The 18131-nt window shown below is 47.0% G+C and overlaps 1 protein-coding gene across 1 annotated transcript in view; it reads left to right on the forward strand.

Moving 5' to 3' along the window:
- Nucleotides 1–18131, forward strand: part of Pkn (serine/threonine-protein kinase N) — a 78298-nt gene that overhangs the window by 40700 nt on the left and 19467 nt on the right. Inside the window, exons 12-14 of the mRNA XM_077680426.1 lie at nt 2083–2294; nt 11482–11551; nt 14078–14257. Of these exons, the coding sequence (XP_077536552.1) occupies nt 2083–2294; nt 11482–11551; nt 14078–14257 (462 nt within the window). The remainder of the gene's footprint in view (nt 1–2082; nt 2295–11481; nt 11552–14077; nt 14258–18131) is intronic.

Below are 18131 nucleotides of genomic sequence, written 5' to 3' on the forward strand. Positions count from 1 at the left end.
TTGGTCTTGTTGAAGCTACTATTGTGAAAACGAATTCCTATTTAGATGATCGGGTATGTAGACCTGCTTATACAAAAGTTTATCAGCTGACCTACTTTCAAAATTTGTATTACAGCCAAAGAAATCCCAAAGAAAACTAAGAACTCTTTGATGCCACATACTTCAAGAATCTGGTCAATGAATTTATCCATGATAATCTCGGTTTCATCTGCTGGTTTTCCTGCTACAGTGGAATCTCGGTGATACGAATTCGGTTGATACGAATTTCGTTGTGATACGAATTTTCAAAATTCCCCGGCCAAAATGCATTGTATGCAATGTAAAAAAATTCGGATGATCCGTACGCATTTATCACTCCGTTGCGGGTGATAGTACGAACACGCGAGCCGCGAGCAGACGACCGCGGTGTGGACGGGAGTGTGGGTGCGGCCGTGCGGCCTTGGTTGCGCACGGGCACAAAAGCATTAGTCTCCCCCGCTGACGGTAATCCTCATTGTGCGGTGTTTACAATAGCGGCAGGAGAGGTGCTGCTCCGAACGAACAGAACGTTTCGCCCTCTCGACGCCTGTTCTTTCTCCCTCCCTTCTTTTATCTCCTGCTACAATCTCTTCTCTCTGTACCTTACGTTTCCGCTGGCTGCAGTTCAGGTGCCTTTAGCTTCCTTTTTTGTATTATACTTTTTGAATGAACCACGGCAATCAAGCGTTCCCTCTCATTTCTGACGGTGAATACGCTCGCCATTTTGCCTTCTCCGCATTCCTCGCTTCCCTCTATGCTCTGCGCTCTAGCTACCCTGTTGTCGCCTTGCCATGTTGCCTGCGCCACTTGTGCGTCGATTATGTTGAAAGCGTAAACCGCATGGAGCGTTTTCTGCTCACAAAAACGAGCCGCGCACGCTACAGGCACGCTGACGCCGCCGCAAATACCACCCGCATGGTGCGCGCAGCGTGGCAGGCAGCGGCAACATGGCGGCGTCACCGGCCGCCAAATGGTGCGGGTAGCTCGACTGACTGCTTCTGACCGCTCTTTAAGATGCCACTTAAGGAACAAATTAAGTTGCTTGTACAGTAATGGATCTGATGATGTGTACGAAAACGGCGCTATAAAGCATTGTCCGCACGGCTAGGGAAAGTGCCAATCAAATATCCGCCACCGTGGTAAGCCTAAACATCTCCAGCGGGGCCAGCGGGCTGTCCGGAGCGCTTTCAAACTACGATCGGCTTTCTGCCATGAAGAGCGCGCCTTCGCATTGGCGCAAGTCAGCAGGCTTGCCGGCAGGCTAACTTTCAAACCAAGACCGGAGTGCTTTCAAACTACGACCGGCTTTCCGCCATGAAGAGCGCGCCTTCCTATTGGCGCAAGTGGCAGGCTTTCTCGGCAGGCTTGCCACTGCCGCGCGCGTCGCGCGTCATTTTCTGAGCGAGGTAGAATCTGACGCGGGGACGAAATCACGTGCAAAACGCTCCATGTGGTTCACGCTTAAGTTCATCGAGTTCGTGTGCGCGCGTGGCGTCCGCGATGAGCGTGCATTCTTTTGACGCCCGCGTTGACGATCAGCCCGGCACCCCAGCGCCAGCCTCTGCCTCGGTTGCCGCGAACGGCAGTGGAATGAGCCTCACGACTTGCGCCAATGGGGAGACGTGTGCCTCATGGTGGCAATTTCGAAGCGCTCGCCGCAGCTCGCTGGGCCACCTCCGCGGCGGATATTTGGCACAGATGATATTTTATGGTGCAGTTTTCTCCCAAATTGTCAGCTCCTTTCCCGCATGAGCAGTTTGGCTTGCACCTTCAGCTGGGTTTTAACAAAAGGTTAGAAGCGGCCGCTGAAGCTACTTGCACCTCTGCACGGCAAGAGCCGACGCCATGTTGCCGCCGCCTCTCACATGCGCGGCACTATTCCATTTTTTCTTGTTTTCTGATGATACGAATTTTCGGGTGATACCGAATATTTTTGCCGCCCCTTGAGATTCTACTGTATATAATTGTAGCTATATTACTTGCACAATGAGATGTTTCTGGTAGCACAGGCAAGAGAAACTCATTGTGTACATAGCTGCAGCAAATGGAAAATTTTGTTTGCAGTCCGCACTTGGGGAATTCGACTTCTTACAGCAAGAGGCATCACCTGCGGCCGTAGAGCAAAAGGCACAGCCCGCTTCTAACACGGTTACCATTCGCCACTCCCCAAGCCCTGAGCCAATAGTGGAACTGGCTCCTGATGAAGAGGAGGAAGCTAGCAAGCCAGGAGAGATACCGCTGATAACACCTGTAACCACAGTACCTGCCGTTGAAAGGTGAGCCACTGCTTCCTGCTCAAAATGAGCCCTCTCTCTCAAGCCCTGAGGCGTTAAGGGCAGACCGTGAAGGTAACATCCATCCTCATTTTATTTGAGGGAACTAGCCTAGGATGAGGATGAGGAGGATCTTTATTTTTTGGGGAAAGTTTCAACGGAGTCTTCAGGAGGTGGAGTCCTCAGTCCAGGACCATATGCCTTGCGAGCCGCTACAGCCCACTCCACCAGCCGAAGCTCCTCGGACAGGCATGAGCTGGACAAAGCACACCTCCAGAGCTCGGGAGAGTTGAAAGGATTCGGTTGGGGGAGAGGGTGGGAGGCGCATCGACCAACCATGTGCAACAGGGGGCCGAAGGGACAGCTAGGAGAGTTTAAAGGAGGAGGAGGAGGGGGGGGAAAGGTGTTCGTTTGCAAGGCACGGTAGTGTTGTGCATGCTCGATAGATAGGTGTGGGTGGAGTGGAGTAGAGGCGCATCGAGCCAGACGTAGATGTTGGGTCATTTCTGTGTGTCATGAGGCGAGTCTATCTGTGCGATGCGGCATTTCCTTCGCTCCTTGTGCGGCGTGTCATTTCTCGCGCAAGATCATGCACCGCCTCGTTCCAAATCACATGGGCTGTAGTCCATACAATCTGGGTTTGTCACTGCGGGGGGTGGCGGAGTAACATTGCGTGGGCTGCAGGATAAACCGTTTTGCCTGGAAGTGCCGGCAGGCCTATTCACCACAGTAGTAGCCTGGGTAGGGAAGATGGCAAGGGCGATTGCCGCCTCTTCAGCTTAAAGCTGGCGAGAGAGTTTTGATAGAGATAGAGGTAGTGATAGTCTGTCCTCCTTGGGCGGGGCTTACTGCCAAGGCGAATGCTGGACAGGAGAGGTATGTCGCTGCATCTGTAAAGACCACATCAACACCATGACTACACTGTCACAAAACGGCCTCCGTGCGAGCCTTACGCCGCCCGCTTTGGTGTTCAGGGTGCATCTTACACACCACGTGTTGCACTTGAATGAGCTCTTGAATGGGTCGGAGGAGGGGCTCTATAAGTGGATCTATGTAGCCTGCCGTCATCATCATCATCATCACCACCACCAGCCTATCTACGCCCACTGCAGGGCAAAGGCCTCTCCCATTATTCTCCAATTACCTCGGTCCTGTGCCAACTGTGACCAATTTATCCCCGCAAACTTCTTGATCTCATCTGCCCATCTAACTTTCTGCCGCCCCCTGCAACGCTTGCCTTCTCTAGGGATCCACTCTGTTACCCTTAATGACCAGCGTTTATCTTGCCTTCGCATTACATGCCCTGCCCACGTCCATTTCTTCTTCTTAATTTCTACTAATATGTCCTTAACACCAGTTTGCTCCCTGACCCACTCCACTCTCTTCTTGTCCCTTAATGTTACACCTATGATTTTCCGCTCCATTGCCCGCTGAGTCGTTCTCAATTTAAGTTGAACCCTCTTAGTGAGCCTCCAAGTTTCTGCCCCGTAGGTGAGTACCGGTAAGATGCAGCTGTCATACACTTTCTTCTTCGGCGACAATGGTAGTCTGCTATTCATTATCTGAGAATGTCTGCCATATGCACCCCACCCCATTCTGATCCTTCTAATTATCTCTGCCTCATGGTTGGGATCTGGGGTCACAACTTGGCCTAAGTAGATATATTTGCTTACCACTTCCACTGCCTCGCCACCTATCTCAAACCGCTGTGCTGTCCCGAAGTTATTGATCATTACTTTAGTTTTCTGCATATTAATTTTCAGGCCCACGGTTCTACTCTGTTCGCCCAGTGCGGAAAGCATGCTTTGCAATTCGTCCCCCGAGTTACTTAGCAAGGCAACGTCATCAGCAAATCTGAGGTTACTGAAGTATTCTCCATTAACCCTTACTCCCACCTGTTCCCAATCCAATGTTCTGAATACTTCTTGTAAACATGCTGTGAATAACATTGGAGAGATTGTGTCTCCTTGTCTGACACCCTTCCTTATAGGTATTTTACTGCTCTCCCTGTGGAGGATGATGGTAGCTGTAGACCCATTGTAGATATCTTCTAGTATTCTTACATAATGCTCATCTACCCCCTGGTTCCGTAATGCCTGAATGACTGCTAGGGTTTCGACCGAGTCAAATGCTTTCTCATAATCTATGAAGGCTATATATAGGGGTTCAGTATACTCAGCGCACTTCTCTATCACCTGATTGATCGTGTGAATATGGTCCATTGTTGAATAACCTTTACGGAACCCGGCTTGTTCTTTAGGTTGACTGAAATCTAAGGTTCCAGAAATTCGGTTGGCGATTACCTTGGTAAATACCTTGTAGACGACTGACAGTAAGCTGATCGGCCTGTAATTTTTCAAGTCCTTCATGTCGCCTTTCTTATGGATTAGGATGATGTTCGCGTTCTTCCAAGGTTCCGGTACCATTGCGGTCATTAGGCATTGCGTATACAGGTTTGCCAGTTTTTCAAGTACAATTTCTCCGCCATCCTTCAAGAGGTCTGCTGTTATCTGATCCGCACCAGGTGCTTTGCCCCCTTTCATTTCTTTCAAAGCCTTCCTTACTTCTTCGGTCGTTACTGGTGGGATGTCTATCTCCTCTGAACTACTGTCTCTTTCGGCATTATCCTGGATGTCCCGGCTACTGTACAGATCCCTATAGAACTCCTCGACCACTGTGGTTATTTTATCCCTATTTGTGATGACATTGCCTTGCTTATCCTTAAGGGGGGACACTGCTCTTAAAAAAACTTTTTTAATTTTTGAGTAAACTCTGTGAAACTTGTCAGTCTTGCTGCTTATCCTCCACTGATTTCAAATATGGAATTATTTTTTTGTTGGTCAATTAGGTCCCGAGATAATTAGAGGTAATTAACCATTTTTGGAGGAACAATAGACAAAACTGTTTTTGGTCAGAAAACTGTCATCTTTACATTTTCCAACACTATGAACCTTAGTGAGTGCAATAAGACAATCAGTTTTTTGATGCATCGCTTGGAACTAATTTTACAGCTCATTAAACCTTGCTGGCAACACTGGCAAGGAGCCATTTTGAGTGCCAACTTCAAACACTGAAGTTTAATGAGCTGTAAAATTAGTTCTAAGCGACGCATCAAAAAACTGATTGTCTCATTGCACTCACCAGTGTTCATAGTGTTGGAAAATGTAAAAATGACAGTTTTCTGACCAACACAGTTTTGTCTATTTTTCCTCCAAAAATGGTTAATTACCTCTAATTATCTCAGCACCTAATTGACCAACAAAAAAAATAATTCCATATTTGAAATAAGTGGAGGAAAAGCAGCAAGACTGACAAGTTTCACATAGTTTACATAAAAATTAAAAGAAACAGTTTTAAGAGGAGTGTCCCCCCTTAAGTGCATACATCTGATTTTTCCCCACGCCAAGATGTCTCTTCAGTGCTTTCAGGCTACCTCCGTTCTTTACAGCGTATTCGATCCTATCCATATTATACTTTCGTATGTCAGCTGTCTTACGCTTATTGATTAACTTCGAGAGCTCCGCTAGTTCTATTCTGTCAGCTGCGGTAGAGATTGTCATGGTTTGCTGTTTCCTGATTAGATCTTTCGTCTCCTGTGAAAGTTTACCAGTATCCTCAGGAGTCTAGCCATAGTGCCCCCGACTTCTACTGCACACTCCGTGATAATGCGTGTAAGGTTGTCGCTGGCTTCCTGTGTCGTAAGCTCGGCTTCCTCGTGAAGAGCGGAATATCGGTTCTGCAGCGCGATCCTGAATTCTTCTACTTTACGTCTTACTGTTAGCTCATTTATCGGCTTCTTTCGTACTAGCTTGTTGCGGTCCCTCCTCAAATCTAGCCTAATTCGAGATCTTACCATACGGTGGTCACTACACCTTACCCTTCCGAGCACTTCCACATCCTGCACGACGCCAGGGTTATCGCATAATATGAAGTCTATTTCATTTTTGTGCTCCCCATTCAGGCTCCTCCAGGTCCACTTCCAACTCTCCCGTTTACAGAAGAAGGTATTCATTATGCGTAGGTTATTCCGTTCTGCAAACTCAACTAGTAGGTCCCCCCTGCTATTTCTACAGCCAAGACCATAGTTCCCAACTGCTTTGTCTCCAGCCTGACTCTTGCCTACTTTAGCATTGAAGTCCCCCATAACTACGGTATACTGTGTTTTTACTTTGGCCATTGCCGATTCCACATCTTCATAGAAGCGTTCCACTACTTGGTCGTCGTGGCTGGATGTGGGCGCGTAGCCCTGCACCACCTTGAGCTTGAACCTCTTATTGAGCCTAATTACAAGACCTGCTGCCCTTTCGTTAATGCTATAGTATTCGTCTATGTTGCCAGCTATGCTTTTATTGACTAGAAATCCCACTCCCAGCTCTCTTCTGTCCTCTAGACCACGGTAACATAGGACGTGTACATTTTTCAGGACCGTAAAGGCTTCGCCTGCCCTCCTAACCTCGCTAAGCCCTATTACATCCCATTTAATGCCCTCTAATTCCTCGAACAACACCTCGAGACTTGCTTCGCTAGATAAGGTTCGCGCGTTAAACGTTGCCAGGTTCAGATTCCATTGGCGGCCTGTCCGGATCCAGGGATTTTTAGCACCCTCTGCTGCGTCACAGGTCTGACCGCCGCCGTGGTCAGTTGCTTCGCAGCCGCTGGGGACTGAGGGCCGAGGGTTAATTGGCGTATTCATGGGAGGTTGTGGCCGTTACTACACCAGGGTGGCCAATCCTGCTCTGGTGAGGGAGTGCATTACCGCCGTATTTATTCCCAATTCTGAGCGGACCCAGCGGCCAGCCTTGGTGGGAGAGCTATTGGTATTGGTGTAGGAGATTTCCTTCAACTAGTTGAGACAATGTATTATGAATACCGAGTTAAAGCAGCAGCAACCTGGATGTATTTGTGGGAAGGCAGAGTGTGCGCTTCTATGATCTCTGGATTATTGTTTTGACCACGGCCAGCTTTATAGATAGCGATCTGCCTATTGCAGCCGGCGACAATGGGAGCTGACGTGTCAAAAAATGGCCATGTTGGGACGGCACGCTTTACCAGGTGGGGCTAAGTTTAATCCCTGAACACACCAGCTTCACTTCACTCACAGTGGGGCCTGCCAATGCTTGTATAAAAAGTAATGGTCGTACAAAAAAAAAAATGCCGATTCTACCAATCACAAACTATAATACTGGCCAGCAACAAGAATTCGCGGTTGAGTCTGGAACCGTTTCTTAGTCATGCAAACGTCAACTACACAAGTAAACCACACTTCTACCATATTCGCCTGCTCAGCTGGAATACTTTATTTTCGTTCATTTAAACATGCAGAAACTTTGTGGACTTTTGCCTAATATCGAGGAGCTTTCTTTTAACCTGAAGCTTGTCTATGCACGGGCAACTTTCACAGGGAAGGCTCAAATCTGTATAAACACCCCAACAGGGCCATTCTGCCCATGGAAGCGCCGTCATTCTTGCGGAAAAACAATGTTTTTCCGGCAAAAGGAGCACTTATCAACAGCAACCTTTTCAGCGACTGTGGCATTTTCACCATAACTGAAGCATGATGTTTGTAGAAGCTCCGGCAGGGTGGCTTACAAGCCCAAGAAATGGCAAACTTTGGTATGGCAGCCATTCCCGGTCAGTGCTTGTGGTGAGAACCACCGTTACCTTTGGGGTAACTCTTTGGGCCACTGTCCCCTTACCAAAGCAATTGGGACCTAGTAAAAACAAATTGCCTTTACCGTGCGCCTTTCGGGCTTGCTCAGCTGTATGCAACAAATACTATCGTGTACGATACGTTCACTGAAAACGTGATGCAAACGTATTGGTGGATATTTTGGCATGTTCTTTTGTGAAAGTCTTCTTTGTGATAACTGGGTTTGTTGCCGAGCCTCCTGCCCAAGTCGACTATAACCTACAATTCGGCATCAGACTCACTGCAGCCACTTTTTCAAGAATGACTATTCAGTCTGCTGTTATACTGTCTCCACATAAGCTGAAGGCCAACCAAGGCTGCACAAGAAATTCCTGACGCACTGTCTTTTTTTTTTTTTTTAATTATATATACTCGTGCTATGCGTCGTAAGCCAATGGGAATCGACCACGTGCTGAGTGTTCCTTCTTATTCTGATGCACTATATGAAACAGTGCATGCAAAGTGCTTCTTTTTGTTTATTTTTTCTGTTCCATATTATAGCAAAATGCACTGAATCTGATTTACGGACGATATCTGGGTGGGTGCGCGTTGGTAGATGGCGGCCGGGTGCGTGCTTTCACTATCCTAGCCAAGTAACAGTTTTAGACTCTTAATTGAGCACGCCGTCGAGCCAAGAGAAGGTGTTTACCTCCCCCAGTGTGAATCGGCAAAGACGGACCACAACACACCAAGAGAAAGACAAAATAACAACCATGGCAGGCCGAGCAAACGCGTATACAGCAGAGAAATGGGGATTAATTAAGTGCAGCGCCAGCCGGTGCAGTGGTATCATAAAAAACTTTAAAAAAATCAAACAAGCAATAACAAATTCGGCATGCGGAATCGGTGCGCATGGGCAGGTCTCTATCTATAAAGACGGTCGTGGTGTTGACGCTTTGAGCATATGGGACTGCATAGGTGAGGCTGGAAATAATGAAGGCTTGCACGAGACGTAGCGCCGCATTCTCTCCAAAGCTGTGCCTCTTCATGATGATTCTGTGCAGTGTATGCGACACCTGGCCCGTAATATGCTTTAGCCAAGTTATGAGGGTGGAGTTTGCTTATCTTGCTGGAAGACCATCCCAGGAATCTTGATTTGAGGAGTCGGGCGAATAGTGTAGCCTCGAGGTGTATTTCAACCGGTGGGGGTGGGCCCTGCTTGGGTCTTCCTGTTTGTGGACCACCAGGAGCAAGGGAGTTAGCAGTATGTGGCGTTCTCAGTGACCACTTCCGCTGCTTCTTGAAGGCGAGCTTCTATGTCCCCCCACGAACGAACCTGTGCCCGCCCAGACTGCCACATCGTCAGCATAGAGTGCATGCTTGATGCTTGGAAGATCCGCAAGGCATTGTGGCAGTTTGATTAGAGCAGTATTGAATAGTATTGGGGAGAGTACTGCTCCTTGTAGAGTGCCTCTGATCGCCAGGTTAATGGGGTGTGAGTTGGAGCTCTTGCAGGTGGGCCAAAATGACTTGGTGGGCACATTGTCAAAAGTACCCTTGAAGTCCAATGCCAGCATCGCCGTGGGGGAGTGTCGGGTGGCTGAGGTCATGACTTGTTCTTTAATCTGCAGGAGGATGTCTTGGGTGATGAGGTGGAGTCTGAAGCCAAACATAGAGCCTGGTATGAGGTCCTGATCGTCTAAGTAACGCTGGAGGCAAACAAGGATGATATGCTCCACGATTTTTCCTACGCAGGACGTTAACAAGATAGGCTCACGCACTGCTGCTACACCGTCAGCTCATTTTCCGTGTACTCAGCAAGCTCCATTCAAATCGCGCTGTAGAGGCCGTAAATTTTATTATGCAGCACGGAATAATTTGCGATTGCATTGATAAGATCTTTATTCCATGCCGTCGACTCTGGCTGCCATTCTGAATTCTACGACCGGATGTTTAGATGTTATGGAGCTTCTGGTAAAGTAGTTGCTGCCGTTTTTGTTGTTTTTCACAGTGCCTTAATTTAAAAACAAGAAGTTCTGGATTTTGGTGTATGCTTATTGTTGTTGTTTCGTTGTTTTTGTTTTGTTTTGTTTTACTACTCCTTTGTTAAACCGATAGGCAGTCAGCACGCAAATTGATCAGCGGTCAGTGGAAGCAATCCCTCTGCAGCATATCCTGTCGCATTGTGTTCCCTGATTATCATGGTACCGTAGCAAATTCCTTACACGGAATAGCGCAGGCTCGTGCATGGCGAATGCAGTGCGAGGATTTTTTCCTGCAACGTATCGTTCACGCATCACGGTTGCCATGTGCTTCCGAATAAGGGCCTTATCGTGGTTCGTGATTTTAGTTGGGCTGTGTTTTTGTACCATTATTATTCGTGCCTGGAAAGTGCTCGCTTAGGAGTTCAGAGGCACCATCTAGTCGTTGCCTATTGTTGCAGTACAGCCATTCTAGTGCCGGTTGTGCTATGTGTAAGTTGTTCTTCAATTTCATATCGTGCCCGCTCCGTATACCTGAAGTACAGTCTCATAGTGGTTCGGTGACTGGACTGCAACAAATGAAAGTTTCAAGTTTGTTCTTTGAGTCGTAAAGAGAACATCTGACTCCCAAACACGCGACGTAGCTTCTGTTTCTGCACAAAAACCTGGGAAAATCGAGGCCTGTAAGAAATAATAATAATAATAATAATAATCGATATTCAGTTTTTATTTTGAGAGCCACTATTCGGTATTCGCACACCCCTAGTTATACCGGTGTGCAGCCAACCAAGAGGATGCTTCAAATGGTGCGTGCAATAAACGCGCGGTGGAAGGAAGAGCTGGAGAGGACGAGAAAAGAATGAGCCGACACACTGAGGAATGAACAGAAAAGGAAACGTGTCGCCGCCAGTTTGAAGGAGCTTGAGCTCAAAAAGTGTTGGCTAGTGCTGAGATGCAGGTGTCCCTCATCCAAACCAAAATAAACTCTTTGAAGCAGTGAAATACAGCACTGAGGCATTGCGCGTGAGCTGAGAACATGGCAGCACAGTTTTACCTTTTTTTTTCAATATTTTATTCGCTGTTAATTTTACTAACCACTCCGTTGTTTTCTTTTTAAATAAAAAAAAGTTACTCGTTAACTTTCAAACTACGTTGTCATTTTTTATTTTATAACATTTTGAGAGCGCAGCATCTGGTGACCTAGTGTCAGCCCATTTTGACCTAAAACAAATTTCTGTGTCGCTCGGGGAATTCTCGGTAGACACCCTGCAATCTAAAAACTACGTTTACTGCCTCTGTTTGGATCCATGTCATGCCGCAAAAGGCACAAAATAAATTTTAATTTGTCGCTCCCCCCGTCAAAGCACCGCACTGCTGAATGTTCCTGAATATTGCGGTATAAGCCCTCAGCTGGTTTGTCCTGATCACAGCTGATTCAGTCCTCCTTGCAGGACATGTTCACGAAGCCTTTTTAAAAAATTTCAGCATTTAGGAGCATATGAGAGCATCAACTTCCTAACTTACAGTGGTGCGTGTTCTTTAAACTTGTTTTATATGGCTGGCTTTTTCTTTTTTGCAGCACACAAGGATCTCTGACAATTGACCACTTCGAATTTATTAGTGTGCTGGGACGAGGACACTTTGGAAAGGTAACACTACCTCTTCAACATCCCTGTAGATCTGTCACAACCTTGGGCTGGGGCTTTTCATTCTTATGGATCAGGGTTTTTGTGTCACCTTCAGCGCACCGATTGCAGTTCAGTGTGAATAATCATCATGCGCAGCATGGAACCTTGTACAACGTATCTTGTTGGTATTGCAAAAACTTTGTGAGACGTGTTGCATGACACTACTATAGCCGATACGTTTTCAAGCCAAACGGGCCACCTATCTTTTGAGGTGCTTCATTTTGCATTTACTATGACAGCACCGTTATTTAAAGGGGCACTGACACAAAATTTTGAAGGCGAGATAACTGCGGAGATAGATTGGTGGGAACACATATACATCATCTGCAAAATATCAGCGGCGAATACAGCCTAGAACATATTTAAAATCAATTACCGTATTTACTCGCATAATCCTCGCACTTTTTTTTTTTCGGAAAAGTCAATGCTAAGTTAGGGGTGCGAGAATTATGCGGGGAAAAAAAAAAAATCTGGTGCACAGTGTTGCCAATCTGCCTCCTGCCAATCCCGCTAAATGTAGCAGTCGTTTTTTGTACATGTAAGCTCAGTGTTGCCAACAGCAGCTATTTCTTTTTATTTTATTATTTGCAACGTAAACAGTCTCCCGTCGATCAGCGATCATGAAATTGCCGCCTTTGCTTTCTGGCGCACGCCCTATCTCGTCGTCGTCATGTGCGTGCCCTACCCCAGTAACGCAGGTTGAAGTCGGTGACGCCGAAGTGCCTGCCTGCGGCGCGGTTGCCGTGTTCGATCGCGTACTCGATCGCGGGTGCCGCTTTCAATTTGAAAGCGGCACCAAGCACAAAACAAAAAGATCAAAAAGTTCTCAAAAGGGCAGCGAGCTATCCACCGTTGACGCGAGTGACTCACTGACTGCTGCTGCTGAACGACGGGACCACGACGACGACACGACAGCGGGCTGCGCGAACGCCGTCTAGTTGCGCGCACACGACACCGGCTCAAGAACAGTGTGAGCAGCGTGTTAGGGCGCCTGTTAGGGAGTAGCTAGTGTCACTAAATAAGGTTTTTTTTTTACCTTATTTAGTGACACTAGGAGTAGCCATGCAGGTTATTAGGGCGCCTGGATGGCCTTGGATACACAGCGCTCTCCGCCGAACGGAGAGGCGGCGGGGGAGGGCGCGCGTTGGAGAGCGCGTGCACCATGCGGGTTTCGTGAGCAGGCAACTTTCGCCGCTGCAAAGTTGGGGGTGCGAGGATTATGCGAGGAACCAAAAAATCCAAGTTTTGGTGGCTCACATTAGGGGTGCGAGGATTACGCGAGTGCGAGGATTACGCGAGTAAATACGGTATAAAGTGTGCGAAACGCAACCGAGCAACCAGCAGAGGACCACGCGCAATCGACATCCCGAGGATATCGTGTAAATAAACAACATCCAAACACGTCACGAGTTTGTGTTTGCCGCTTCCGCACTGCCAGCGTTTTTCGCTGGCTCGCCCGGCTCGCCGCTCCAATCGGAGGGCCGGAGGGCGGAGCTTCTGCTCTCGAGAACGAACGACCCGATCATTGGCGGCGGAGGCGCCGTGATTTCGTCAGCTCATGGTGCAGCTGACCGTTACCAAAGTTCTACAGCGATTCCAGGCACTCTGTTTCTATTACTGTTTATTACCATTGGTTGCGAAAACGCGCCGGAGGCACGAAAAGCCCACTGAGCTAGCCGCACGGTCGCTGTGCTGGCGGCGGCCACGGCCGCGAAGTGGCCCAGGCCGGTGCAGGTAGCTCGAGTGATAGCTTGTTACCGTTGCACAAAATTGTCCCCAAGTCCCGACCATGGTGGCTTACATGAGAAAGGAGTTAATGATGCGATGGCGGGTTGCATTAAAAATTGTCATCTGCACCGCTTACGAGAGCGGCACTCATCTGCACCGCTTACGAGAGCGGCATCAGCTTGGCATTTAATGAAGACTGTGTGTTCAAAGTTTTATTCACTTGTGTGCCTGAAAACAGAAAAAATTAGTTCATCGGTTTATTTCACAACCACCGTTTAGAGAATTTTAATTTTTTTTATCATATCAGATTTTGTTTGAATGGGCTGAAGATTATTGTGTGTGTTGGTACATTTAAGGGGTTCCAATATATAACACAGGATAAAGCTTCCTCTTGAACTTGGGTATTCCTGTAAATAGAGTGGGGAAAGATTCAGTACTCTTTGTATGATAGGCAAATTAGCTTATAACCTCAAAATTTAAAACCTCAAAACTTAAAAATTCTTTGGTTATAAAAGGGAGTTCATAATCCTTATCGCAAATTTTCTGCAAAAGGAAACTGGAAACCTGTGGCGAGTTGTCCAAGATAACTCTGTAAGCTTGGAGAATTGAGGGTCTCTGACAAGATTGTGCTCTGAAATTATAACACCCCAGATGGGCTCTCCAACAGTGTTGAGTGTAAAACAGTATCCTCGGGCTGAACGAGTGCGGTGCGTGCATTTGTGTTAGCGTCGCTTATCACTGTCCTGTTTGTGTGTACAGGTGATCCTGAGCAAGCACAAGAGCACTGGCAACTACTATGCCATAAAGGCTCTGAAGAAAGGAGACATTGTGGCACGGGATGAGCTGGAAAGCCTCATGGCGGAGAAGCGTATCTTTGAAGTGGCCAACTCTGTGCAGCATCCTTTCCTTGTCAACCTCTTCGCCTGCTTCCAAACCACGGTATGCCCGGGGGCCTGTGATAAGATGTTAAACCCTGCCGTGGTCGCTGCTGTTAAACTTACAAATCATCTGCCGCAATGCGGTCATTCGGCTGCAAAGGAATGCGCCGCCATTGAATTAGGCGATGGAAACTGAACCCTCACTACAAGTTGTTGATTCACTCGTGTCACAAACAGCCTTCCTAGAGCAACTGCCCTGGGAAAGCCACCGTGGTACTGAGTTCAAACCTTGCATTATGGCTTTTCTTCCCTTTCTTTGTTTCTGTTTCTCTTTTTCATACTTTGTAGCCGTATGGTTTCATTTGGGTGGACAGTAAATTTTTATTTTGCGGGAAGCAGACTTTCTTGGGAGATTTTCTTGATGTTATTCTTCTAGCTGTGTTCAGCCTGTTCTACACGGTGTGAATTTGCCTGCGTTTTCGCAGCTGCGGCGCTGCTCGTGCAGCAAAACCACCCATTACCGTACCTGCGGCAGCAACAAAAATACGTGGTTCTGCTGCACGAGCGCGGCGCAGCTGCGAATTCGCAGGCAAATTCACATTGTGTAGAACGGGCTTCAGTTGACCACTTTAAAAGAAACCCTCAAGATGGAGAAGTTCCTTTGAAGGAAAAAATCCACATCCATTTTGACGTGCAGCTGTGCTGCTACAAAGAAAAGCTACACATCTTAAAACCTTTGCAGTTGAAGAAATGTTTGTCCCAGTCCAGGATTTGAACTCTGGACCACCGCCTAACTAGGGCAGTCGCTCTGCCAGTTGAGCTAACCAGGAGGCTAGTCATTCGTAACACAAGAGCGAATTGATTTACAAGAATTAGCAACTCAAAGTGCTGTGGGGTAAGTTTTCTTGCAATAACGGTGGGGTAAGTTTCCTTGCAAGAAACTTTGAAACTTTTTATTTGTCTATTTCGTTCTTATCTTATCTGCTTATTTAATATCTAAACATTTATCTATCAAGAAACTATCGTTCCCACATGATGTAAAAACCTTGTGAATTACTAATTTTGTATTTAGAGCTAGCGCAAGATTCCCGGACGTGCTCACGAGGGCGAGAACTTGACTCGGGTTGAAAACAAAACTTTTTGGTGTTAATGTCAGTGTACCGTATTTACCCGCATAATGACCACACTTTTTTTCCAAAAAAATTGATGCAAATTTAGGGGTGCGTTCATTACGCGGGATAAATTTTTCACGAAAAACTTTTGAGCATAGAAAAAGGCAAGCAAGTTGCGGGTCAAAATTTTTACGGTAGGTCTCATGAACATAATCAAAATAATAAATAAAAACATAGTAAACTTCCGCACACCACCGCCAGCCGCTTTGCAAAGTGGCGCAAAATGCAGTGTTTTCATGAATTACGGAACGCGGCGGAACGAGTTTGCTGCGAGGTGACAACAGGGCGACCTATAAGTGGCTGCCGCTGTCACAGTGAGGGACATCAAAACAGACATGGGGGCCGACGGAGCAAGCTGAGCGCATTTTTTTTCTTTGTCTTGCGAGTACATTATGTGCATTTATGAGAGTTTCTTCCTCATCATTATTGAACACATGCATGCCGATACCGCTAAAATCGGCAATTCTGCGGCAATAATGTAGCCATGTATGCTTTGAAAGGGAAGGAAACAGAGGTAAGCATGATCATCATCAGCTAGACTTGGCACACATACCACATACTGCTGCGGCAAGTTAGGGTGCGTTCATTGTGCGGGAAATTTAAAAAAAAAAATCTAATTTTGACGACAAACTTCAGGGGTGCGATCATTACGCGAGTGCGATCATTATGCGAGTAAATATGGTATTATGTTTTAACCGCTAGAATTTGTACTGGCAGTTTAGTGTGATCTTCTAACACACAATTAGAGCCGGGATTGCAAGAATCAGGTATGGACATACTATAACTGAGGCCTTCAGGCCTTTGCCGAGGAGCTGTCGCACAATGAACATACTATTGTGGAATCTCGATGATACGAATCTCGCGGGACCGCGAAAAATATTCGTATGAACCAACACAGACCAAAAAATTGAGCACAACAAAGAAAATTTTGTTCATTTCTTTTCTTACTTTTGCATGAAGGATTCTGTGATGTTTTTCTGCTTGTTTTTGTAACCTCCATGTCGCCGAGCAGTCCTTTCTGGAGCGCGCAAAACTTCGCACTCGTCTCCTAACTCGCGGTGCCCAAGCTCACTGCATGCTGCAACAGTCAAGGGCATGCACGGTTTTGCTCCCCACCTCATCCGCGTTAAATACGTCCCGTGATTCGTACTCCGATAGAAGCACTGGCGGAGTGTAGGCCATCCAGTCGCTCACCACTGAGTCGTCCACCTTCTTTCCTTCACTGCACATGGTTTTGTATACAAGACCATCGGTGAACCCACCCGCCGGAAGCCTGAAAGATTTTAATTCCAAGTGAAAGGGCGACGTTGTCGGCTTCATCCCAGAGCAGTTTTCTGTCGATGTTCACTCCAGCCGCAGGTACATCCTTGAACCATGTCACGAAGATGTTTTCAAGCTTGACATGCTGGGCTGTCTTGGCCTGCTTGACGCCCACGCCAAAGGGCTGCACATTTTGCAAAATCACGTTCTGTTGCCCAGCAATGGTGCAAAACGTCAACGGCTGCTCTTTTGCAAAGTCTCTGCACCTCCTTTTTGGTTCGCTGTTGACTTTATTCAGAATTTCCAGCTTCTCCTTGAAGGAAAGGGCCTTTCTTTTGTGGGAGACATAGCTCACAGCAGCCTGTTTGATTTGGTTGGGAGAAGCCCATTAGCAGTAAAAAGCTCGCACCTGCATCTCAGCAACCGAACATCCACCGTGAGCAGATGGTGGCAACGACGAGGAGCTTCGCATTCCGAAGGCGCGGCCCCCCACCCAAAACTACTGAGACGCCAGCAACTGAGTGACGTCACTGCCTGCCCAAGGCCATCAAGGCGTTCTTCTCTCCGGCGGCACGACCACGGTAGACTCTGTGCGCCGCGCGCGCTCACACAACAGCAGCCTAGCCATTACCGAACAAAGAGGGGGGAGAGAGAGCCTGTACGTCGCCATCGCTTGCTCACTCGGCAGTCGGGCGCTTGCCGATGCGTTCATATCATCCGCCCGGTCGTGCTGGCCCGAACAGCCGAAATTTCGCCCATTGCAACCAGTGCCCTTTCACCAGGACTTCTCAGAAATTCGTATCATCCCGAAATTCGTATCACCCAGAATCGTATCATCGAGATTCCACTGTAGTTCACCACCACCATCATCATCATCGTCTATTTTTCTCTCAAAGCCCTTGTTGGGTATTGCATACGGGGAGGGGCAAGGTGAACGAGGAAGATAATAAAACATAGTTATATAATAAAACATGATTTGCAAACAGAAGCACAAAATGCTCATTTGCACATTTGTAAGTAGTATTTGGTGCACAGATGGCTTGAAAGTCAACTCACAAGACAAAAAAAAAACACGATGTCTATAAACAGTCTCATAAAAAAGCGAATTATTTGTACAAACTAGCTAATAATTGCTGCCAGAATTTTGGTGAATTGTGCTTATTTTTATGCTGCAGTGACAACTCATTCTCTGGCATCTAAGGAATTAGTCGAATCTCGCCACAACAAAATTGATGGGGTGTGCAAAAAATTATGTTAAAGTGGAAATTCATTGTGGCAAAATCTGCCACAGCAAACCGCAAAAGGGCAAGAAAAATACCCCCGTATATTATCCGCATCATTTACTGCATAATGCAATCTTTGGAAAAAGGAGTGAAACGCAATTACGTGGTGTTTATTCGGGTAACAAACATACAGCAGTTATCAAACTTTTTACTCACACGTAAGAATTGCCTTAGCTTGGAAAAAACTGTCGCAAAAAATTGCTGTACAACAAGGCACATC

Source organism: Haemaphysalis longicornis, unplaced genomic scaffold (assembly GCF_048455015.1).
Source record: "Haemaphysalis longicornis isolate Haplotype H1 unplaced genomic scaffold, Haemaphysalis longicornis Haplotype H1 scaffold_1, whole genome shotgun sequence".
In the NCBI taxonomy this organism is placed as follows: Eukaryota; Metazoa; Arthropoda; class Arachnida; order Ixodida; family Ixodidae; genus Haemaphysalis; species Haemaphysalis longicornis.